A 25,561-nucleotide genomic window follows, 5' to 3' on the forward strand; every position below is an offset into this window, starting at 1 on the left:
TGCTAAAAGTAAAAAAAGAAAATAAAATTACCTTGTGTCAGTGTTAGCTCCATAGATACATTATAGGAAAGGGAAAGGAAGAACAGACAGCAGGGCCACTGCTACTCAATAGAAGAGTAACATTCCCAATTCTTTCTTCAGGGAGAGAACAGCACCACAGTGCTGGGATTCTGCAGTCCCAAATATTTGATAAATGAGAAAGGGTAGCCAGAGAGCGGGCAAGCGATTTCCCACCAACAGCTTCAGACAACCTTTCAAAAGGAAATCAGTATCAGCTACTGTCTGGATGCTGAAGGCACTGAAACAGTGCACAAGTCTGTTCCCATGAGGAAGCTATTCAGTTACACCAAACATAACTATAGGTTTCTGAAAACAGTTGAGTTACCAAGTATATCAATGTGATTATTAAGAACCTGGTTCACCTAAAACACCTGTAGGAATAAGTCTCACCTTCACTTGTATTATTGTATTTCAGGGGCTTTTTTTTTTTCCTTTTTCATGTCCCACAGGGTGAGTCTGGAACTGGTGATCACCTTCATCTCCCACCCCCAGCCCACCTCTCAAGAAGCCTGCAGTTACAGCTTTTTGTACACCCTTGTTGCACAGTATTCTGAAATGGAGTCCAGCCACAGCGAGCTTATCACTACTGAAGGCTTCTTACACGATGAAGCAGCCGCGTTCTGGTGTCAGTCGTGGGTTACTCTGCTTTTAAAAGCTTCCACCTGCAGCTCAACTAGAGGAGGATGCTCTGCTAGGGGCCAGCTGGAGCCAAAGCTGGTTCCAATCAGAAGAGAGGTGTGCTTTTTTTTTTTTTTTTTTTTTAATTTCAGGAATAAATACAGTATGTCAAATCAATCAGAAGTTTGCTGAAAATGCTCAGGTAAGCTGCAACCCAACTGCAGCCCCCCTTCCTGTTTTGATACTGAAAACAGCAAGTTTGACACAGTAGTATTGGAAAAAATTATATTTTGGAAGAACTCACTACAGAAGGTGACAGAATTCCAAAAAATCAAATTACATGAAAATATACATCGCAATTTTCTTTGTACATTAGGTGAGGAAAACTCTGAAATAGAAGGCAAAGAATATGAAGGGCCACAGAAGAGAGAAAAGGGATAAGAAGAAAAAACTAGTTCTGATACCAAACCCAGAAGTTAGTCATTTGAAAGCCTACAGATGCGCATGCTTGAATTCAACCTTGAGAAAAAACATCTCCCTCACACACCCCACCCCACAAACAGGCAATGGAAAAGGCAAAAAAAACAAGTCACCCATAGAAAGCAGCTTATCCCCATCTTGGACTAGACTAACTTAGTCAACTCAACTTCTGAACAAAAGCGCTCAAGTCCCTTGGAAGGTAAAACCCAGCAGGCTGCTCAAGGGTGCTCCATGGCCAGTTTTATTGCTATACCCAATTCAAGAAGCATGTGCAATTGGTTATTTAAACAAAAAAAAAGGTGGTAAGGGAAAAAAAGCACCTTAGGGACTACAAAGGTCATCATAAAAGAAGACACAAGTAATTGATAGCAAATCCCTTCAGGGTTTAATTAGGAAAACTTTAAATTCTGATGAGGGAATAAAAGGGAGCACATTTCAAAAAAACAAAAAAACAAAAAAAAAAACAAAAAAAAAAACCACAAAACAAAAGATACTAAACTTCAGTAACAAGAAATTTTAATTAAGCCTCAACAGGTCAAAGGAAAATTGAAGTGGGGGAAAAAAAAGGACTTTAATCCTAATTGGTTTTAGTTTGACATGCTTCACAAGTTGTTGGTTGTTCTTGTTTTGTTGTTTGTTTGTTTTTTCAAACTGATAGGAAACAATGAATAGGGGAAAAACCTGCTAAAATCTTTAGAATTTACACGATTCTATTCCTACCTACAGACAGCATTATTTGGTACAATGTGTATTTGTGGATGTACATGAACAGTATATATATTATCCGGATCATGTTGTGCTATGTACACATCTTTACAATTCTTCCTGAAGGTTAAAGCAGTTCATTAGATTTCAAAATGCGTAATCATCTTGTGTTGGCACTTGTTAGGCTCTTGTCAGCATTGATAACTGGCATGTTTTATTGCAGCCCAGTTCCAGCCAGTATTTGCCAACTTGTAACAACAGAAGTCCAGCAATAGGTGGGTAGAGTGCAGGAAAAAAACAGTGCCATGTTTCTCAATTGGAGACCTATAAAGAAATCACAATTATTAAAACAAAACCCCTCATGATCCTTAATATTTTAAAAAAGCATTAAGTAGTGCTTAAAACTCATAGAAGATACTTATTTGTTCAAGAATTTTACATACCTCCATAGAGAAGATGCATAAATCCAAAGTCATCACCTGAGAAAGACTTGAGTTACGTTCAGCATAGGGTGCATCTCAGTCCAACTATCAGACTTTCAGGCTCCTGTTACTTGTGTTGCTTGTCAAGTGTGCAGTGTAAAGGTTTGGTTTTGCACATATTTAAATATTGATAGATTTATCACTGAAGCTTTCTATACCATTTCTTATCAATGATGGATGCTGCTTCAACAGAAAATTGCAGTACAACATGGCACAGCAGTGCTTCATTAAGCAGTAACACCACAGCTACCAAGCCAGATTGTGCCTGTTTGAAAGCAGCCACATGGCCACTTCTTAACCAATTCACCACTCATTGCTTGGGAAGTCACCAAGATTTAGAAAAAGAACTTCTGTCTTCCAAAAAAGCAATACAATCAATTACTTAACATTTGTCACTGTTGTACTATGGCCAAGTTTAATAAGGCAGCAGCAAAGGTTAACTAAGGACATTTGGTTATGCCTTTTCAGTAAGGATGAAGAGCTGTCAATTACATTAAAAACTATTACACAAAACTACAGGGCAGTTGCAGAAGCCATCTGGTTCCCTCACCTAGTCTTTGCTAACTATGAGCACTTCTTGCACTTGTCCTTTCTGGGAAAGTTCAGCTCAATCAGAGCATTTATTCAGATTAGAGACACTGCAGTCCTGGTTTGTCACAGAGCTTCAGTCCCTCAAAGGAGCTCCTCCAAGGATGTAAGAAAGCAAGCATCTCCCACACAACTTTAGTGAAGAAAAACCATAACTGGAGTTTGTTAAGTTGTTCTGGTCATTCAGACAGTACAACCTTTTTGAACAACTTTTAGCACCATACTTTTCCTCCATAAGCTTTGTGTGCTGAAGCCAACAATATGTATGCTTCGAGCTTCTCTAGCAAAATGGGTAGTTTGTTTGCCAAACCAAGCATTAAGAAATGGGAGCTTCAACATAAATTTCAATTTTGCTTCAGAAAAACAAGAGTGAGAAATTATTAGCTTGTTAAAGCTTTTTTCTTGGCACCTAAAGAACAAAGTAACAAAAGGCTATGTATTTAAAAGCCACATTTTAATTCTGAGCTTCCTGCAACACCTTATTGTTGAAATCCACTGAAGAGCAGAGAGCTCAAATTAGAGCATGCATCTGAAACGAAATTCATATCATCAGGGTGACAAAGTGTAAATAGATCACATCAGCTACTCTGAGGTCAAAACTTTCCAAGGCTGCTCAATTCTCAAACAGCATTTAGCTGTGTTTCTGATGCTACTTCTAAACCACCCTCACAAAAAAGCTGTTTGAAGGAAATATCACCTTTCTTGATAAAATCTACAAGTAATATCTCAACTCCATCCTGATGCACTACTAGTGTACTTTCTATTACAAAAACTCCCATCATACCAGAAGCAATCTTATCTGAATGGTTCTCAATCGCAGTGAAAACATAGAAGATCTACGAGCAACATGCCACCAATTGCAAGAGAAATGCTGTGTGTGCATGAACTCAAGACAGCAAGACAGGATGCTTTGAAGAGTCAGAAAACTGCTCTTTGCAATAATGAATGTGAAGGAAGGAGTGTTCCTTTCAATTACAACTCCAGTAATTCCTAAGCTTTATTAGTGAAGCAAGATGAATACTGCCAAAAGAGAATTTCACCTTCTGAATGGTATAAATAGAAGAGTACTATGAAAGTCCCCAATCTAGGTGAAAGGAGCTGTTACTGCATGAGAAAGTTTTTTTTTAAGCATTCCTTTAACCATGCAGGCTTTGGTATTGCATACAGCCAAAGAACTCCTGTAAGACCAAGCAGCTGAAAAAAGTATTTTGCTTTGAGGAAAAGTGAGCTCAGCAACACGTAGGCAGAAAACGCTCAGCTCAGACAACTAACTTTTCTTTAGAAGGATACTTACCCTGAAAAAAGTGAAGCTACTAGCTGCTGAATAAGTGTCACTCAAAAGCAGTTTCTTGGCTTTTTCTTACACAGCGGGCAACTTTTCTTTTAAATTCTCCATTTCTGTCTTCTCTCCATTCTTTCTGTAATTGAATAGACAGCTTTCAGGTGTCAATGCTACAGCAATGTACAAGTTCTAGGAAGAATCCTGGTGTTTTACGTTTTCAGACATTTGCCATCTAGTCAATACCTACGTCTGTTTAGGCTCGTTGAGCCATTCACTAAATACCAGTGACAGCCAGAGTTTGGAAGCTCATCTGTTTCTAATACCAGCTGCTTGCAAGACTCAGCCTTCCCTTCTTGGCTTTTTAGCATTCTCCAAGACTAACCTGGTAGCTACTAGGATTTTACTGTGCCTGGGCTGAAATCCATTTACTCCAGCCTGACAAGCAGAAGCAAACTGTAGACCACAAGCTATTGTTAGGGGTTACAGAACCTGGCTTGAACTGCAGCAATGAACAAAGGCACACAGCTACTGTAGAGCCAGTAGTTATTCTAACATTGTTAAAGGACAGTATCAACTCAAGCAAGGACAGAAGTACAGTCTTCACAAGAGGCACAGCAGTGTGTTCAGAAAGAAAAACTCCTAGTTAGATATGGCTGCATGCCATCATCTCCATGAGGAAGACCACACAGAACACTCAGCAGATCTACAGGGAAGGTCTCTGGACACGTACTGGTTTCAGAACTGCACAGATGAAGAACAAAGATGAACATGAAGGTAAGCAAAGGGGAAGGCTGAACCCAGCTATGTACATTACCACAGTATCACTAAAACACACAGGAATGAGTAAGGTCACTTAAAACTTTCACACCAGCTTTAGGAAACAGAGGATGGCATAGGAGCAGCACACAGCAGGTCTAAGGCTGACACTGCCTTATGATTCAGCCATGAAGTAGCAGTAAAATATTTAATGAAATAGAGGGTTCTTTCTTTCTTAGCTTTTGATATAAGCAGCATTCTTAAGGGGATGAAGGGAATTAGAAAATATGAATAAGAGTCACGCTTTCTTTTGAGATAACCACTCTTATCAGGCAACACCTCCCTGCCTCCTGCACAGGGTAAAGGTCGTAGCACACGAGTGAGAGAACTGGGACAACTGATACACATCCCAACATCCACCACCACCTCCCAGCTCACTGAACCACTCAGCATCTGGGGAAGAGCAGCACGTCTGATCTTTCTGATGGAAGCACAAACAAGGTCACTAATTTATTTGTTCTCCTTTTTCAGAAATTAATATTGAAGCAACTGGTTCCTAGAATGGAGAAAAGACAACTTACACAAGCTGGGGGGGAGAAGGGGACTAAGGCAAAAAGCTTTGAATTAATGTGCCCTCCTAACTTCAGACTCTTAGCATTTTGGTTTTTTTCCTCCTTATATTTGTAGTGCTATGAAGCAAGCATTCAGAACTGAACAGCAAGTGACGTTCCTAATTTCACAGCAATCTCTCCAAAATTCTTTTTTTGGTTTACAAATTAGTTCCACTTGCTTCTCACAACACCTACCCAGGCCACTGTCCCTCACTTGTCCCCACTGAAAGAAACAGCACTCCAACACCAGTTTTCCAGGAAGCAGCTACTTCCCCTGCTCCTGTACAGCTCTGATCTGCCTGCGAACACTTAGCCTTAAGTGGATCTAGGAAATGAAAACGCAATTAATGAGAACAAAGTATCTTTCACTAACTGCCAAATGCTTCTGCTGCAGTAAACTAAGTAGGAACATAACATAAATAGAAGACTCCTTGATGAGTAGCTCCGAACAAAGCATGGGCTGCTGACTCCTTATTACTGTGATGAGGATGCTCTGGTTACCATGAAGAGGATGCACTCTACAGACCAGGAGATGCAGAGTTGCTCATGTTAAGTTAGAAAGTTACTTGGCAATATCTGGCACTGCAGTCAGAAAAACAGTTGCTAGCATCCAAAGGCTGCATCAGTTACACTCAGTGCTGTCTCCACAGTCTGAGATGGATTGTAAGTTTTTGTACTTTCAGGCTGCGGTAGAGAAAGCTGCATTCCTTCAAAGACATTTCCACCCCTTACCCTATGGTTCAGAGACTGACTTACCAGTAGGTAAACAAATGCAGTTTTGTATTTAACAGTTGCAGGAAAGAAGCAAAGTTGCTCCAAAAGCAGCTAATAAAAGTTAGGGTTGAATATCAAAAAATTGGGAAAAAAAAAGCCCACAAAACACGATTCTAAGGAGTGATAAGCACAGTTAGAAGTAGAAGCTCTCTCCAGTGTTAGGTCAGCTACACTCAGCATACATGAGTTTGTTAACTGAGGAATTCCAATTGTACTTTCAGCATTTCATTAATAACTTGCTTCTGCCAGTGCTCTCAGGTTTGCCAGCAGAAAGCATCCACTTGTCCTGGTACTTGTTTCTACCAGTAATGTGACACAAGAAGGGGAGTGCCAACATTTAAAACAATTTTACGTGAGTAAATCCCTTGCTAAAAATGCGTTTGTTTTTCTTACCCCATTAAGTTTGATGCACAAGACTTTTCCCCATATGGATTTTTCAGCACAGCTCAACCACTCATGGAAATGCAGCAGAGCAGATCAAAGACTTCTGGAAGCTAAACTCGTCCCACTTGAGGAAGGCATGGCTAACTTGGCAGAGGTTAACATACCTCTAAAAAACAAACTCTGCATCTTCCAATTGCTATCCTCCCTTTTCCTTACTTCCCCAGTTACACCTGGAACTTCTCTTCTGTAACCACACTCACACGTATCAGTCACTGCTGAATTGCAATGCAGGAATAATGCTAACATACTTTGGTTGAATATCTCAGATGAATGGGGCCTCAAGTCTGTTCCCCCACTCCCCCAGAGCAGACTCTTCCCTCCCCACCACAAATAGTTATGAGACTAGTTGCTGTTCTGCTAGAAAAGCAGCTCTTCTAAAGAACTGACAGCAGTGTGTACACACCCAGGTAGCACAGGCCATGCTCCAGAAACACTATGTTTGTTGCATAAAACACATCCAAACACAAAAGCAGCCCCACTACAGATTCAGAGTCTTGGACTACACACTATTTGTCCTCATTCTTTAGCCAGGTATTCAAGCCTAGGACAATACTTTCACCAAGTTAAAGACCAGATGCTCAGTGAGGCTTGCAGGTACGTTCTCTAGGCAGACCTGCACAGACCAATCTACTCAACTGCTTTAATCCGCGTTCAAGACAATTTTAAACAGGTGAATGCAAAAGGTCACAACATAATTATGATGAAGTACTCCATTAAATTCTCTCTTTCCATTCAAAGGAAGTTACATACACTGCTAGCAGGTTTAAAACAAATTTTGCTGATTTATATAAGTAACACGAAAAGAGCTTCCAGAATACCTGGATTTCTGCAGCTAACCTCCACAATGGTTCTGTTACACACATACAGCCACATGGAGTTACAGCCAGCTTCTGAGACAAATACTAAGGTTTATCTTACTACTATCTTCCTACTTCAGTACATTAGTTTATTTGCTACAAATAACTGCACAATCAAATAGGAAAAAGAAAAAACACTGCATATGAAACTTGATGGCATTTCTGCTTTGCATGCTGCAAGAGATTTTCCAGAGCTAACTAGAAATCATCTTTGTAACAACTGCTATTACCAGGAAGAAGTTGCCTCAGCTCATGTTACACAAAGTTAGTCCAAAAAAGTTATTGCACTGTTTGTCAAACTGGAAAGTTCTGTCAAGTTTAGGTTTCTAAACTACAGACAATTTGCAGACAAAAAGATTAAAATCTTACCGCTGCATCAACGTTAGCAGGAGAATCACCATTGGGATCTGCCAGCATAGAAATTACACTAATCATAATAGTTTCCACTGTGTGAATGGGAAGCCAGCGTTCCTCAGGCTTTTCATAGCCATATTTGTCTTCTCCAGGCTCATGAAGAATGGAAATGCAGACATCACCATTCTTGTCAACTGCAAAATAGAACAAGGCATATTTCAGTAATGAGCACGCTGGCATTTCTTCAGGATACTGATGGTACTGTTAACCTTCATTCCAGCTAGTCTGAAAACGTTGGTGAAAACTTCATTAAAAAAAGTAATTAAGTGTCACAGAACTTGATCTGTAAGAAATAACGCTTAGTGAAGTCTTATTATTCCTAAACACCTGAGGGAGGAGGCAGAACGTAGGTCAGAAGAGCTTAATTTTAACACCAGGCTGCAACTTTAAGAAATCAGAAACTATCTGGCAAGCACTCTGTTATGTCCAGAGCTGAAACAGATACAGCACCATAACATTCTCACTCCCTTACGAGGGGGCACTGTACAGGGCTCCTCCCAGTGTCAGTATCTATAGCTTCATTAACGATTTGAGAACCTAAAGAACATTCCAGTGAAAACCCTCCTCCAGTTTACTTCACCTTCCCATCTATGTCCAGCAGACTAGGAAAACTGAAACCTTGGGAGTCGTTATCTTTAGCAGGGTGGTTGGCACTGGACGATCCTTGAGGTCCCTTCCAACCCAAGCAACTCTATGATTCCATGACCACGACTAAAAGATGCTGTTACTTCCTTTCATGCTTCACTGGAAGAGAACAACCACGGTCTTCTGTACTGAACAGCATAGAAGTTCATCCTCAGACCAGAACTTCACACTTAAAGATACGAAAGTCCCTGACCAAGTTACCAAAACCAGTCAAATACTCTAGGAGCATTCTCTCACAACAGCAATAACAGAAACTCTGCCATGGTAAATTACTATTTCTTTCTGAGGTGAAGATAGCAAAGTAAATGCACGTTTTTGTACTTCTAGCATGAGCAGCATTGTATTCACTCATCTCCCTCACATTTTAGTTCTTAATTACAAAAAAGTTACAACTCTGATCTCTTACCGTTCGGATGCCAGATCTCTGTGATGAACTTCATTTTTGGTGGCCTCAGTGGGTAGTCTTTTGGAAAAGTCAGATGAGCCTTGAAAACACCACCTTCACTGGGGAATCAAAAATATCTTAGTAGATATTTACAAGATACAAGATAGATATTTATCTTACAAGAAATGTAAGTTTTAGCTGAAGGTCAGACTTATTGATGCACCCAAAGGTCTCAGCTTACCCCTCATGCAGCTTAATGTGTTGCTAACTAACAGTACCAACACTTCCACATGCAATGCAAGGAGATCCTAGACTACAATCCCACCACAAGATATTGCCAGGACCCCAACACTACATCCCAGAGAAAGAAAATAAGTGACAAGGAACTCACAAACTTATTTTTCTTCCCAGTACATTTGTTAACAGAAATACTGCCAGCATCTCCTTCTCAAATACTGCCCACAGATACCTGTTTATATTCCTCCTTTAGACACCTGTGTTCTAATCTCTCAGGATCAGATGTCATAGTGAATCCCAGTGAAAAGTTACACTAAACTTCATGGCTACAGCATTACTTTTGGAGGAGACCCCTAATAACATCTCTTCAACTCTCAGCTTGATGGACTCCAAGTGCTCTGCATTACAGTTGCACACTAAACTGGAGAACAACAAGCAAGAGACATCCAGTTTTTATGTGGAAGCTGCATACAGTCAGGTCCACATTTAACTGAAGTTATTTAGATAACCAGGTTTCAATATTTAAACACTTCCTTCTAAGAAACGTGAAGGCTTGTATTCAAAGGAAAGCCTTACAGGTGGAATACCTCGCTAATGTAAGTTCCACCACCTTTGCCCAGCTAATTCTTGCAATGAAGTTTGTAACAAAGTTTGAAATTGTAAAGGCAGAGTTTACAAAAACTGAACATAACCTCCAAAGACATTTGGTACAAAGCTGCTCCTCAGTAAAGCTGAGATGAGAATGGGTGTAGTAAGGACAAAGCTGGTCTGCACATTCATTTTTCCCCACATCTGTAGTGGAGCAGCAGCCCATAAACAGAGCCTGCAGGCTGCTGGGAAATAAAGCAAAAACCAGAAAACTGCTACATCTAAATGATTTGACTTAAAAGAGAGCTGGGAGTCAGGGGTGGGAAGGAAACCTTTCAGACACCTTCAGAAATCCCAGCAAATTGTACAGAACTTCTACCTGGTAAGAGTAAGGATTTCAGAAACACCACCAGCTATTTGTGCACCAAATTAAGTTGTTTTCCATAGCAGAAAAGTTCTTCCTCCCTTTTTTAGAGAAGCAAATCATAGATTTACTGGATTGTACATTATACCAAACTGCCCTTCATCAATGGTATTTAAATAAAGCTCTTTAACTGGTGGTTTTTTTGTTTGTTTGTTTGTTTTTTAGCGTATCAGTTAATAAAGGCAAGTGTCAAAGGGAAAAGTCAGAATCATTTTTAGCAATACTCCTGACAAAGGGGTGTCTACCAACAGCATCATGCACTGAGTCCAAACTCTAATTTGCCTGATTTTACACTAAGAGACAAAGGACACAAGCAGAAGAGACTTTGCTATCTAACAAGCCTAAGCCTCAAAACAAGCTCAGCACCTTAATGAAGTGGGAAAGATGCTACTGCAATGCGTGAGGAAGTGGTCAATTGAAAACACTGCCTTTGAGAGCATCCATAAAGCCATGAGAATACAATGGAGACACTACAAGGCTGTTCCAAAGAGGTCAGCAGCTGCTGGAAAATTAGTCTTGGAAAGGCTTGAGAGTCACCACGTAGTGAGCTTGAGAAGCCAAATCAGTTTGATCATTGCACTCAACTACTTACTCAGATGCCTTCAGACAAAGGTATACAACAGTTTGATGCTGGAACTAAAACTGACCCCAAGTTAATGCTACTGGAAGGCTTTTTGTACCAGTAATTTACCACTGGAACAGCTTAATAAAGAACAGAGTTCATCCCCAATAGCTACTCTTTAAGCTGACCTCTTCTGAGCACAGCACTTCCTCCTGGGAGCTAGAGATCATATAGAATCCCTGCAGAAGAGAAGTTATTCTCTCAATTAGCCAGAGCTCTAGATTTGCCTTTTTATTTTATTTAAGAAGCTCCCACATCACATGTGGGAGACTCTTCAGATATATATATATATATAGCATTGCACAAACACAGCAAACTTCAAAGTCCAGGAAAAGCAGTACTGTGTGAACTCCACAGTTCTGTGTGCAAACGCCAATTAGAGAATCCAGTCCTTGGGAACAAAAATGAAGATTTGATGCTTTCTGAATCCTACTGCGTAAGGCTGGCCTACAGTGCAAGCCTGATCAACATTAAAGCACCCCAGGTCACACTGGGAAGTTCTCCAGCAGCAAGCAGTACGAGGGTTGATAAATTTCAAATTGAGATAACTGGGAGAAACTGGAACAGATCAGAGAATGTGTCTCAGCTACAACTCTACAGCCATTTTCATGCAATGGCCACATGAAGTTGGAATGGTTTAAAGTAGTTCTATCAGCTAAGCTAGAGTAATAGTAGATTACACCTGATTTACTTCAATGTATAGAAAACAAGCTGCCTCCAGGTATGTCTACTCTTTCTCCTTTCCATACTAGTGCACAAAGGGATCAGCACTGTAGCTTCCCAAGGGATCAAAGCAGTTGACAACTTCACAGCAAACTTGATTTACAAATACTTTACTAGCAACAGAACAGCATTACCTAACTAATACAAAGACCTAGGTTCTCTACTCAGAGTAAGTTGGAACTAGTAAATGAGAGCTATACTTAAGTTTCCAAACAAGTAGCAGTACTTACTATAGTGTATCTGGAGGACCAATGATAAGGACTTCCCATCGATAAAGATCATTGTCATCTATTAAGCCCGCTGAAAAGCCTTCCACTGGATTTTTGTTGAGCTCTGTGTAGAAAAAAGAATTTAAGAGTAACTTTAGATGTCTATAGCATTTGTTTGCTGGTTTTATTCATGTATCTGTAGGTAACCAAAACCCCAAAGCTGACCAAAGTCAGTGATCTGGTGTCTGCTGATGGACTTTGGCTCTGGATGAGCATCCTCAGCTCCCTGCCACACACAGCTGCACATCTGAGTGGAGACCCACAGTCCGACTCTCTATCTGCTGAGCACGTTACGAGCAGAAGGGTCAGAACACAACTCAGCACCTTTCCACATGCTCTCTATGCATCCAGCAACAGGTACACATGCAAATCAAGGATTCCACACGTTTCCTACTAGTGAAAGGATCACACTGCTTCGCAAGAACCCTGATGAGTTGGATTAAACTCAAGTGTATTTTTAGCTCTAGGAAAGTGTTAACATGAGAAGAAAGTCACACCATCTTTTTTATTTAAAACTAACATCCTACTTCCCTTAAATGATCCTTTTCAGGCTCTCTAAAAGAACACAGACATGCCCAGGGCATTTTGGAGATAATGGTTTGCTAAATTCTAAAACGTGCAGTCACATGAAGGGAGCCTCGATGAGCTGTTTCATTTCTCATTTGTTTGTTCTACATTTTCATTCAACAACAATAAGCAAAACAGGATTTAAGGTTTATAGGAGACTCCATGCAGCCACTGCCAGATAGGAAGTTTATCTGGAAACAGCTATGCAGAAATCAAGCCTGGACACAGACCACATTAACTGTTCTCAGTTTGCTTCAGAAAAAAAGAAGTACAGTATCTGGGAATGAATCTCTCAAAGAAGTTCTCCCTGAAAGTGAAGTTGCAGTGGAGAAAAAGTGTCCCTCAACTGATTAGTTCAAGTTGAAGTCCAATTTTAAATGTCATTATATGAAATAGCAACTCTTGATCCCGTCCTCCAGACAGCACAAATTCGTGATCAATCTTTGGTACTTTGGAGAAGGGGAGAAGATCAGGATTTGTTTTGTTTCACAGGAGCTATTGCATTCATTTTAAATCCTGCCAGCCATTATACAGCCCTTGTTATTTAAAGATGTCACTGTATCCTTCCACAGCCAGTCTATGTATTCCTTTTGTGGAGGACCAACAACAGCAGCTCTGTTTTGTGCCGATTCCTTGTCATCACAAACTTGAGCTTATGCAGTTATAATGCCCTCAGACACATGCACAAGAACCTGAAGTAAGAACTTGATACCACTATGGAAGGAAGGCTACCGTTAAGGCCAAACCAATCTGCCCACAATGTTTCATTCAGGGTCTGCCAATTAAACCACTGAAAGCATGGTTAAAAATAAACTAAAGCAAAGAAATCAAGCCTCATGCAGGTGAGTTAAAGTCCAAGTATTCAGAGTGCTCAGCTCACACAAAGAATCACGATCCCAAAGAGGCAGAAAGAGAGAATGACTTCATTCAGCCATTGCTAATTCAGAGACAAATTTATCCATGGAGATGATTCAATGCTGAAATCCCAAGAAACGTTTCACTTCTTGGCAGCATGTTGGAAAGGCTTTTCTTAGAAGCTACCCAGCGTGGTTCAGTCAACAGATGAAGTCAAACACTCACTGTGAGTGGCAGAACAGAGAGAACAGATGTAGGTGTTGAATTAAATTCTATCTACATAAGACAGTACCTACAGCAAAAAGGTAATATCACAGCTATCTAACAAAGATGCTCGTTTCAAAGCCAAAACCTACAGCACGTCCACATCTCTGCTAAGCAGGCCAGTCTTCACTCTGACTTCCAAGAGGGTTTGAGGACACAACTGCATGAGCCCCAGTAACAACTGAAGTCAAGCTGAGGTAAGAGAGAACACACATACCATAGCAAGTGACAGCAGCTGCTGCAGGAAGGGCTGCTGAGCTGCTCCCTCACTGCCTCCCTACCACAGCCTCACATCTTAAAGTTCCTCACTATTAGATATATGAATATAATCTGCTTTTCCACACTGGATTTCATTAAAAATTTTCAATTGCTTGTATAAAATTCTGCTTTTTTAATTTGAATGTTTCTGTTCAGGACATGTAAGTAATTCCCTGTGATTAGTACTTAATACAGAGAAGCATTCAGCATGACTACAGAATTCAGTAAGGAGAGAGCAAATATTTTTGAGCACTGCATCCTAAAACTTTCAAGTTTTGAAGGTTTACTTTCAAACAAGTTCCCTCATTCCTGTATTTCCTTAGGGAAAAAAACCCATCAGTTTGTTCAAGCTCAACGTAAGCTGCTCAAACTCAAGCTGCTCACACTTAGCTTCCTTATTAGCTGTTAGTTATCTCATCTCTGCGATAAGAGAAAACAAACCTATCAGAAATTAACATTGGAAAATGCTGCCTGCCTCTGACTGCCCTTGTTGCAGGTCTTCTGCAAAGCCACAAAGCATTCAGAACACCACATTTTTCTGCAGCCCAGCAGCCACATCTTCCCTTCTATTTCTAGATCTGTGCTCCTTCCACTTCTTTTTACATCTGTCTCTGCCTTCAGATGACAGCCTTAAAAAACTCTCATGTCCTTTAAAGCATTTTTTCCACATACTTGATCCCAATAAAAGCCAGCTCTTGCACTGACTCATATCTATACCTAAGATTTTGCAGCACTATTATTGCAAGAGATCTTGGCATCCAATCTTCCTTCTCACGACACCCAGAGCCTGTGAGCAGTGCAGAAGGGACAGCCACTGCAGTCACCTTTAGCTGCTGCAATAAGGATGCAGTAAGTAAAGTCTGCTCAGTGGATGTCACCCAGAAAGCACATTTTGATTCTTTTGTTGATGTGGCATCAGTCTCTGCTTGTAAGAAGTCCCGTTTTCTTTTTACTGGAGCAATACTCAGGCAGTTTAGGTGGTTACTGCTTGCACGTATACGTACACTTGAGATACAACAGTGGAGATGAGCTCCAGCATCTTCTGTGCAAAATGTATACAGAATTATCACAATGCTACAGATTATCTGGATGGAAGAGTTCGTTTTACGCTGAACTGAACACCCAACTAACAGTGAGTTGGCACACAGAAAAGGAAAGCTCAGGGAAGTTCTGCACTGGGATGTGAAAAACATCATCCTTGGCTGCTTTACACGGATGGTTATGAGCTGCAACTCGTTAAAACTTGCAAACACTGAAGCCTTGTTTAATTATTTTCCCCGGATACAGCAGCACGCTTATCAAGGAGCCAACCAGCAGTACCACCGCTCGTGAGTCAGGACCCAAAAAGCAGTGAACCCTTAACCCAGCCCCACACAGGTTCACCCCAGAGCGACGCAGGGGTGGCAAGGAAGGAGCACAGCTCTCAGCACGCTGCCAAGCAGACACAGCCACAGCCCACTGCCACGAGCTGCTCCGGGGAAAGGAGACACCTGTTCTGTCTGTCACATCCCATCGCCCACAGCCCTTAACCGCTTGTGGACTGAACAGGACATTTCCTGGACAAACGCATGGACGAGCGCACTGCATGAATGAAGGATCTGTTCCCAGCTCCAGCCTGGGCTGCAAAGCACTGCTCACCAAGAGCTTGTGGATTCAGGGAGAGAAGTCAGACACCTGTAAAGAACTGCACCCCCTCAGGTTACTGTCACCATGATTTATCTTTGGGATTTCTCCATTTAACTAGAGACATCCTGTTCTTTTTAAGTGTAAATCTGAGTACATTAACACATCTCCATTGTGTCCATACTCAAGTTTCAGTGCAATCTAGTTGCTACTACTACATATTGTACACTGTTACTTAGTATTTAAGCTACCTGAAGTGCAGAAAAATATTGGCTTAATATAATAGAAACCAGATAGCGAAGCCAGGCACTGGGCTCCCCTCATCTCAGTTCTGAATCAGGACAATAGACCGATGATTCAACAAAGTTGTTTAAGTCCAGAGTACGTTCTAATGTTCCATGCCTGGCTTCCCACAATCTGCCAGCAAGGCAGTGCTCCTCCGGTGGCTCAGCTCTTCCTAAAGCAGAACCAAGTTACCACCGCCTTAAACCTGAGCCAGAACTGTACAATCCAACTTGTGTTTAGTTTACACCAAGCTACCGAGATCCCCACTCTCACTAAAACTGTTTATATAGGCCAAGAGACTTTTAGAAACGCAAAAGCAAAACAGTATCAACAAAAATGACTAAGCAGAAAGAGCCCCATGGCCACATGTGGCAGCTATGTATGGCATCTAAACTTCTCAGCTTGGTTCCAGCCAAACGCTGCATGCAAACACTCTGGAGTTTCAGTTACACTCCAGAACAAAGCTTTCAAAAATACAAGCTTCTGCAGGACTTTTAATAGAGCTTCTCCACTAAGTTACACAGTGGATAAGTTCTGTGCTGCCAGGGGACTGAGCCCAGAACAGAAACACACTTGGGACAGCCCAAGCCCCAGCTAAGGCATCTGCAGAGGTCACCCCACTGACTCGCTGTCAGATCAGAGGCTTTATTTTGCTATAGACTGCACTTGTTTAGCTAATTTTTTTCCCCCCCAGTTGCCTTCTCTGAGTCTCAGCACCAGCCCAGGAGCTTCTGTTCAGACTGAAAATCCCTTTTCCAAGCTCCTCTGTCCACACCTCAGATTGAAGCTTCCACAGTTATATTAACTGAGGTCAGCTATGATTTCCACTACCTCTCTTCCTGCCTACATAGCCAGTTGTAAGACTCTCAAACTAAAAGCTTAGGGCTGGGCTACTGTCAAGTAACATCATCTCCTCATTAGGAGCACCCCATATTACCTGCTTTCATCATGTCCTGTCTTGTTCCATGAGCTCATCCAAAGAGTTCAGTCAAAACACAGCACGTGATACACACATTCCTGGCTGCCACTTCAGCAATGACAAATTAGACAGCAATTAAGACATAGAACAGTTTTAGTCTCAGAAGAGTATTTTAAATTATTTTGCAGCAAGACCAAAGCAGAAGAGATAAGCCTGCCTTAAGGACAGATCTCTCAACCAGCAGCTCTAAGCTTTGGCTCTTACCTTCAGCATGGCTGCTAACCAACTTCCAGCACACCATCCCCTGCTGAGGATGGCACCATTACAGGCACAACAAACCTGATTCTCCTCTCAATTCAAGGAACTGGTGGAGGGTTGCATTGGAAGCATTAATATGCAAGCTGCTCAATGCAGTCATGGGCAGCCACGCACTCTGCTGCATCACTGTGCTTCTCCTCAGCTATCACTGCACAGCCTCCCAACGACGTGCACACAAAGGCAGGTTTGAGAAGGACAGAGGACAAAGCTGACAGGTTCTCATTTGGTTTTTGCCCTAGTCAACTTTCCAGTCAGGGCCAAAACCTTTAACTCTCACAGTAGTGCTTAAGATTTTGAAACATACTTCTCAGGTTAATGTGGGGGCTGAACAAGCCTGTATAAGAAAAAGTCACAGCGAGAGCTGAATTTGGGACAGGGAGGAGATAGCACGAGGAAAGAAGAACAGAATCACAAGGATCAGGAGAAGCTTGATTCTGAAGTCCAAGCTTGAGAGGAAGATGCTTGAGCATCTCACCAGAGAGCACTTGACAAGAGTACCTGGAGTCAGCTGCAGCACGGGGCCATACACAGCCATCCCACTCAGTGAGAGAGAAGTGCCATCTCCATTTCACCTGCAATTTCCACTCCTCAGAGTCAGACAGGTTTCAGGCAGGTACATGCATCTGTCTGCATTTGAGATGCTCCCTCAGCAACATTCAATAGAGATCTTATCAGGGTAAGAGCTTCCCTGGACTCTGCGCTTACCTCTTCCCCAGGCACATGTCAAAAACAGGTCAGACGAATCCCATTCTGCAATTGCTTATCTCTCACCTGCAAAGAAACCTCCAGTCTCAAACATCCACTGCATGCACTACTAGAATTTCACAAAACAAGTGTTGTGCTAGGAATCACTCAGAGTTTACCACGGATGGTAGGAAAAGTTAAAGTGCAAGTTAACAACGGCCTAAAGTTACAGAAAACTCCACCCAAGTAACTTCTGAACAATCATTGCATGCATCAGTTATGAAGCAGCACAGCTAAACAGGCTGAAAAGCACTGGGATCTGTATGGATTACATACAGGAACAGAGCAATCCCACAAGGCCTAACAGAAAGCCTCTTCCACTGCACTGTTCCACAGGAGACAGTAACATCTGAAGAGTTCACCAGGAACTTTCCTCACTGTGTGTGTAAGTTGGCACACAAGGATCCTTCTCCAGCCTGCTTTCTTCTCTCACTCCCACAACAGCTTTGTATATCCTAATTTGAACTACACTGTTATTCAGAATTGTTTTAGGATATTTAAGTGACACCTGACAGTGCCAAGTGCAAGTAACTACAGCACCAGTCTGGCATACCAGGCATTGTGATGACTGCATGGGAAGAGGTTTCCTTTAACAGGGTATCATATATGGGCAGACTGCACATGAAAGCCTTTACAAGACTTCACTATAATTCTAAGCCAGCACAAGCACTGCTAATGTTCACCCCAGGACTGAAGTTATTTGTATGGAATCCTATTTCATTAGATTGCTATACTTAGTGTTCTCACAGGGTCCGGATATCTGATCCCTGTTCCAGCTGATATGCCTTGGACCTGACAGTAGGAAGGAGAAGAGAAGCAAGTATGCCTATTTACACTTACAGGGTAGCCTAGAGCTCAGACCTACCAGATTTCTGCAGCGACAGACCTTGCCAAGACCAGTCCACTGACAGCAACACACTGCTGGAAACTGAAGCACAGAGCAGGTGCAGCATGGTGACAGTACAGTCCTGCAGCACCAAGTGCTGCCCAGATTCTGTTCCCATGCAGCGGGACAAAAACGAGACAGTGAGCGTTCCAAGAGCTACGTGCCCTGTTTCCTCACCCTAAGCACCTGCTCTTCCTTCTCCAAGCACTGAGCTCTGCACATGTATCAGTTTTTGGTTAGTTCATACTTTCAGAACAGCAGCAACCTTTCAGGTCAGAAGTTTCACATTACCAGAACCCCATCCCCAGGCCAGAAAGAAAAAGCTCCGTTTTTCTGAAATGCTTCCATCCTACTCTGCATGAACACTTGAAGCTTACTTCTGCTGAGTACCTGACATACTTAAAAGACCTTCGTGAAACCCCAGCCCTGAGGGTGGCAAACAAGAACACCTGGATTAAAACGAAAGGTTACATTGAACACTTTAGGGGAAGAAAACTTGCAGAACACCTATTTGAGGGGAGCACATTTCATCTACAAAGTTCACTTGGTTTCAGCAGTGTGAGAACAACAGAGCTCTGGGAAAGAAAACTTGTGCCAAGTGTGGAAAGAACCAAGTAATCCTCGCTTTGGTAAATGCACATGTGCTGTTCTGAGATGTGTATAAACCAATGTGAGGTGATGCAGAACAATTGAGGCAGAATCAGTTATAGTTGCAACATGTTCTTTTATTTTAGGACTATTCACTCTGCTTGATCCATCTCCAATCAGTTTCTCATGGACCAAGAAAAGAAGTAACCTATGGCAAGTCAACCAAGCTTTACAGGTTATATTTCCATAGCTGACAGCTTTGACACTGAAGTTACAATCATTATCAACAGGTACACAAGGCACTTCTGTAGAATGGGGGGGACTGGAAAAATAATTAAACAACTTGAAAAGTTAGGAATTATTCTAATGAAAGAAATTTCTCACCAGGTACTGTTTTTCTCCTTGTTCTACAGCACCTCCAGAGCATTTCCCCACTGCAATACTCCCCTGCTGAGCAGAAGTCACTCCACTGTCAGATGCAGATACACTTACACTGGGGTCTAACCGATGATGCCCCACTTTTTTTTGGGGGGGGTGCAGAAGGAGAACAGAGAAAAGAACTGCTTACAGTCAGCTTAGTTCTTCCCCTGTAAGGTGGGCTAAGCAGAGCCAAAGGGCTGCGACCACTGCCAGCCCCTGTGAGGGGTAACTCCACGAAGCACGTTGCTCCTGCTGGCTCATCCCATTCAAGTAACTGGGCAAGTCACCAAGCTCCTCCGTTCTGAGGCTTAGCTAAACCTCACCAGCAGAGCCAGCATCCCTGAGTTTTCACTCTTGTGACTGCATTCAGCTTATTCACACGACTGGAACTCTGAAAAACTAACACACACAGCTAGCAAAGGCAACCACAAATCGTGTCCATTGCACTGCAACAGCAGTTCACAGTGACCAGAGTCAGAACAGCACGAGCGGCCTGAGGTCACTGTGAGCAAGGCAGCTGTGATGGCTCTGCCACACTCTTACAAGAGAGCAGGATTAACTCATCTGCTATAGAGGGTGGGAGCCTACACTGCAAGTGTTAACTTATATGTAATTGGTGCACATGTTCCAGCCAAGTGTCCCAAAAAAGCATGGCAGTAATGAAAGCTGATCCTTACAGAGATGAAAAACCTTTTTCTGAAAAAAAGTAGGGCTTTCATAGCACTTCAGTGATACTCAAATTTTATACATGTAGGACCTTGTAATCTTAACTATGTATGGTAATAGAGATTATCGCTCCTCATAAAAACACACCTCTCCAAGGAAGCTAACAGGAAGGCCTGCATCAGCTTAATGCTTCAATTCAGTACCACTCCAGTGATATCATCTTGTAGACAAACCTACTCTAAGGCAGAAAACAGCAGTATTCAGCTGTAAACAAAGGCTTCCTTCTACAGCCAGCTAGCCAAGAGATAGGCCATCTCAACTTCAATCTATCAAGTGATCTTAATGCCATAGTTCTCTCAGCATTTACTAACCAAATATTTTTAAAGGAAACCCTGTGTAGCTGCCAGAAATTCAGCTAGCTCGCATTATACAAGATCTCTTCCACACCAGTAAAAACTATAGAACTGTCATATTAAGTTTTTAATGGATTTCCAACTCGTTAACTTTTAACTAGACATTTTTCATTGGAAATAATTTACGTACATTTAACTTGACATAACGCTTCATTTCCCGTGTTTGAAAGTTGGTAAGCGGGGTTTTTGGTATCCTAAGTTGGAGAATACTTACAACACAGCAGAGCTCCAGCCAAGCAGGGCTCAGTTATTCCCGTTCTCAGTGAGCCACGTTTATGTCAGAGATGACTCGCACTTCTGGTTCCACGGTGTGCTGTGATTTAACTACATCCTCCCTATATGATGTTGCTGGATGAACTAGACAAGTCTGCCCACCCTAACAAGTCTGTGTCAAGAAGAATTTGGCAGAAAGATTAAATAAAAGCATTTAGAGAAATGCCTCAGCCTTCAAAACCCCTAGGCTTGACAGCTCTGGAGGCCAGAAGAAGTTGCTCCAATCTCTGTTTTTAAAGAACACAAAGTTCTCAGGCTGCAGGTAGAATGCATTTTACCCACACAGGTCCCCACACCCCCTCCTGGTGCCTGAGCTCTGCTGACCCAGGCTACACATTTGATACCGTTGGGGTTTTTCCACTCCTTGGAAGTTGAGAGGGAGTTCATTTACCTTTTTTTGCCTCCTACCCATAAGAAGAACTGGGCAGGGGCTACAGACTTCATTTCTCAGTATTACCCAAATGCATTCTCTAAGGGGAAAAAAAGAAAAAAAAAAAAAAAAAGGAAAAAATCCTCACACCACAAATAACAGTAAAACAAAAACCAATCAAACACCCTATATGAAGAGATACCTTTTCTACATTACAAGTAATTGCAGAAGCTGCTAGAGCTTACAGGCAGGTTGATTTGAAAAGCAACCATTTGGCTTTACTGATAGCCACGCAGGAGGGCCTCCCTTCAGCTCTAGGCCTCCACTCTCAGTGCCAGCACTGCCCCCGGTAGTTGGAGACCTCCACTCAGAATTTCCTTTAAAACACTGAAGAAAAACAACCAGCCAACCTAATCCACATGCTGACTACACTGACGTGAACTGCCCTCGTGCCTTGGTGGGGAAAAGCACAGGTAGATACAAAGCCAGTCATTATATCAGCCCTGTGGCAATATGGATCACTATTCCATCTGCAGACACTGACCCCACTTAGTATTAAAAAAAACCACCAACAAAAACACCCACACCACAGGACATCTAACCTGACATTTATTTTGTGACTGCCACTAAATAGCCCTTCCTAGAGCATTATCAGCATCCAGAACACGCTGCTTAAGAAGACAAGCACGTTGCATATGCAGTGCTGCAGCCCAGCTCCCTGCTCATGTTACCAGCCTTCACACGCTGAGTGGAAAAATTCAGGACTATGCTGTCAGGTTTTCCTCAATTTACCCTGATAAAACCACTGATCTTGAGTCCCACTGACAAAAATTGTCACTGTTCCATCTTCACTTTAACAGCATTTAAAAATTGAAAGAACCCATCACAAGTGCTACATGCTGTAGACAATTTTCCTATTTTCCCCATGCCTTTATTAAAAAGCAAAGCATGTTTTTAGATAAGAAAAGCAACATTCTGAAGACTTTCAGCTTCCCTCCTCATCATTCTTTGGCCGCCCCCCCTCGTGGGAAAGAGTAACTACCCAGGGTCTCATCACACTTTAAAGACACCCCATATTCCTCAACAACCGTAAGGGCTTCAGGCCCAGTTATCCTTCCTCCACACCAAACTAACAGCCCCAACTCCAGATCTCTCATGGTTTGAGCAACGCTGCCTTGATAAAGGAGCGACTTCGACCAGTTTAAATGAGTTCAGATGACATAACTCACGTCCACTGCCAGTTTGCTGACCTCCAAAACCCAACCACTAAGCACAACCCGAGCACTCACCACACTCAACGCATAACCCAAAGCTGCATGTAGCATTGGGACTGAAATATCAGTCCCATTCAGTAAGAAAGAAACTTAGCATTGGGTTTTGTTTTGAGGCAGAAAAAGCAGTGTGGGTTTAACGAGATATACTGGAACAGCTGAGAGTTGGGAGAAGACAGCAGTAGGGAGGAGGGAGGTCAGACTTCACAAAGCTCAGTCTGTGCACTGCACCTTCAAGCAGCCTGCCATTAGAAAAAGCAGTTAGAGCCTCGCTTCAGCTCTGTTCAGATTCAGCAGAGATTATCAAATATGGAAGAAACAGCATATTTTCCTTTTCAGGTCAGTAACTATACCAGGCTGAGCTTCTGAAGAATTTGAGACTCACCACACACTTGTGTACACTCAAACACTTTCTATGCACGTGAAAACAAAAATTATATAAAAGTATATGCTCATTTTCGTATAATTTATGTACACATGTATATGAATAGGTGTATATTTTTAATATTTCTATGTAAAAAAGAGTACTGATACCACCTAAAACCCAAAGGCCTCACGAAGGGGCTGCATATTACATGCAAATGGCCGTAGCACTTGAGTCAGCACAGTTGACTCAGTATCAGCAATAAGGCAACTGGAACAGCTTACTGGTTTCACCACAGCACGTGAAGCTTTTAGAAGAGAGCGAGCAGAAAGATTGAGGGCTTAACTTCTGTCTAAGAGCCTACAAGTCCACCAACACATCCAGCCTGCACCCAGAGAACAGATCATAAAGTAAAAACTACAGAACCAACAGCTAACACTCACTTACCAAACGTACCACAGAGTCAGAAAGTGTTTCTTGGGGGCCTTTCTGACACTTTGCTGAAGTTAGTAACTTTCTTTCATTGTGTGCAATTATTTTGTTAACAGAGAAATTCCAGACTGTCTCAGGTTACTAAATGCTCATGTTTATGAAGCTACAGAGCAACTTCAACACCACCTCCTCCCATTGTGATCACTTACAGAAGAGAGAGTTGTTGCAGTAGTGAGAACTTCTGGAGCTCCTGGTTTAAGCCTATACATAATGGTAACGGTCTATCTGAACAAGCAGATGCTCCATCAGATGACAGTAACCCCAGCAGCCATTAAGGCACTCCTCAACACGAGCACACCGCGTGTAGTAAATCCGTTTTTATTTTAAAAAGTCACCTTCAAGAGGTTTAAACCCACCCCGCACCGGCGGTTGGCCAAGCCTCGGCGCCATGCAGCTCCCGCACTCTGTTATGCAACTTCGCCGCGAGCGGAGCCCCGCCGTCCCCACCGCGCCCAAAAGCCACGGGAGGCCGCAACACTCCGGCAGGAACCCGGCGCGGCTGCGACCCGTCCCTCCGAAGCGCAGCCAGGGCTCTATTTGCCCGGCTTTAGGTACACCTAGCGCTCATTTCCTTATCTGGGTATGGAGCAACGCGGTTTTACGTAAGGCGCGGAGCAGCCAGCGGAGCTGCCCGAGGTGCCGGCAGCGCTCAGGGGCGGCCACGCGGGCGGCGCGGAGCACACGTGCGGTGGGGGAGGGCGCGCTGGGCCCCCGCCCGGCGCCGCCGGCTCCGTGTCTCTTTAAATCTGGCAGCGAGCGACACACGGAGCTGCATTGTGCGCCCCGCCGCCCCGCGCATGCGCAGCGCCGCCGGGCCGACCCAGGTCCCCTCCGCGGCCGCAGCCCGGGCACAGAGAGGCAGCGCGGGGCCGCCCGGGACAAAGGGAGGGGTCGCCGCCGGGCTCGGCCGCCGCCCCGCCGCCCCCCGTCCCGCTCCTCGCCCCGCCGCGGGGCCGCGCTCGCAACAAAGGGGGCGGCGGCCCTTCCTCACGGGCACGGAGCGGGACGGGGGCAACTCAGGTCCCCGCGTTGAGGAGAGCTGAGCCCTGAGGCACCGCTTCTGGACGCGGGGGGCGGATAATAAAAACTGAAGAAAAAAATAAATAAATATATATATGTACGTATCTATCTAACCGCCCCAGGGCTGCCTCCTCCGCCTCTGACAACACCGCGCGGCCCTCCCCGCCCGCGCCCCCACGCCGAGGCCCCGCGAGGAACACGGGCCGAACGGGGCGGGTGGAGCGGGGCCGCCGCCGGGACGGGCGCAGCGGAGGAAGCGCGGAGCCCCGCAAATCTCCCACCGCGCCGTGCCGGCCCCGCTCCCCTCCTCTCCCGTCCCCTCCCCCCGGCCGCGCTGCCACGCTCCCCCTCCCCCCCCCTCGGCCTAGTTCCCTCAGCCCCGGGCCGGGCACTGAGGGCCGCCGCCTCCCCTTCCCCTCACGGCCGCCGCCGCCCGTCCGCCCCCTCCCCAGCCGGGCCCCCCCTCCTCTACCGCAGGCCCCGTCCTCCCCTCGGAGCCGCTCTCCCGTCTCCTCGCGGCCCCCCCGCCGGGCTCCAGCCGCGGCTACCTGCTAGCTGTCTCCGCAGTAACAAGGCGGACTGGAGCTCCGTCATTCTCCCCCTTTCTGCCTGCGGAGCGAGTCCCGAGGACGGCGCGGCTCCCGGTGCTCCCAGCGCCCGAGGCGGCGGCGAGTGGCCCTCAGCCCGCCCGCACCGCGCCCGCCGCCACAGCACGCAGGGTCCCTGCCAGGGGCGCGCGGCCGTGGCTCCGTGCCGCCCTCCTCCTCGCCGCCACCTCCTCCTCCCCCCGCCCGCCAGGAATTTCACTGCACTCCGCTCTGCTGTGCGCAGGCGCACTCCGGGCAGCCACGGGCTTTTCCGCGCCGCCATTTTAGGAGTGGCAGCGAGGTGGGGAGGCGGGGTGAGGCGAGGCCAGGTCGCCATCTTGAGGAGGTCAAGTTTCGGCTTGCCGCCTCGCTGAGGGCAGCGGGTCTCCTGAGGGCAGCAGCCGTCAGCTTCCT

The 25,561-nt window shown here is 44.1% G+C and overlaps 1 protein-coding gene across 1 annotated transcript; it reads right to left on the bottom strand.

Annotated features, from left to right (window-relative positions):
• Nucleotides 1–949: 949 nt before the first annotated feature.
• UBE2G1 (ubiquitin conjugating enzyme E2 G1) lies at nucleotides 950–25,247 on the bottom strand. Its single transcript, XM_042830259.1, has 6 exons — nucleotides 25,109–25,247; nucleotides 11,926–12,028; nucleotides 9,123–9,220; nucleotides 8,027–8,205; nucleotides 4,228–4,351; nucleotides 950–2,187 (listed from the first exon to the last, which is right to left on the bottom strand). The coding sequence occupies exons 1-5, from the start codon at nucleotides 25,152–25,154 to the stop codon at nucleotides 4,265–4,267; spliced, it is 513 nt and encodes a 170-aa protein (XP_042686193.1). The 5' UTR covers nucleotides 25,155–25,247; the 3' UTR covers nucleotides 950–2,187; nucleotides 4,228–4,264.
• Between the last annotated feature and the right edge of the window lie 314 nt (nucleotides 25,248–25,561).

This window comes from Centrocercus urophasianus, unplaced genomic scaffold (genome assembly GCF_019232065.1).
Source record: "Centrocercus urophasianus isolate 14NV4802_14NV808 unplaced genomic scaffold, USGS_Curo_1.0 seq_33, whole genome shotgun sequence".
NCBI lineage: Eukaryota > Metazoa > Chordata > Aves > Galliformes > Phasianidae > Centrocercus > Centrocercus urophasianus.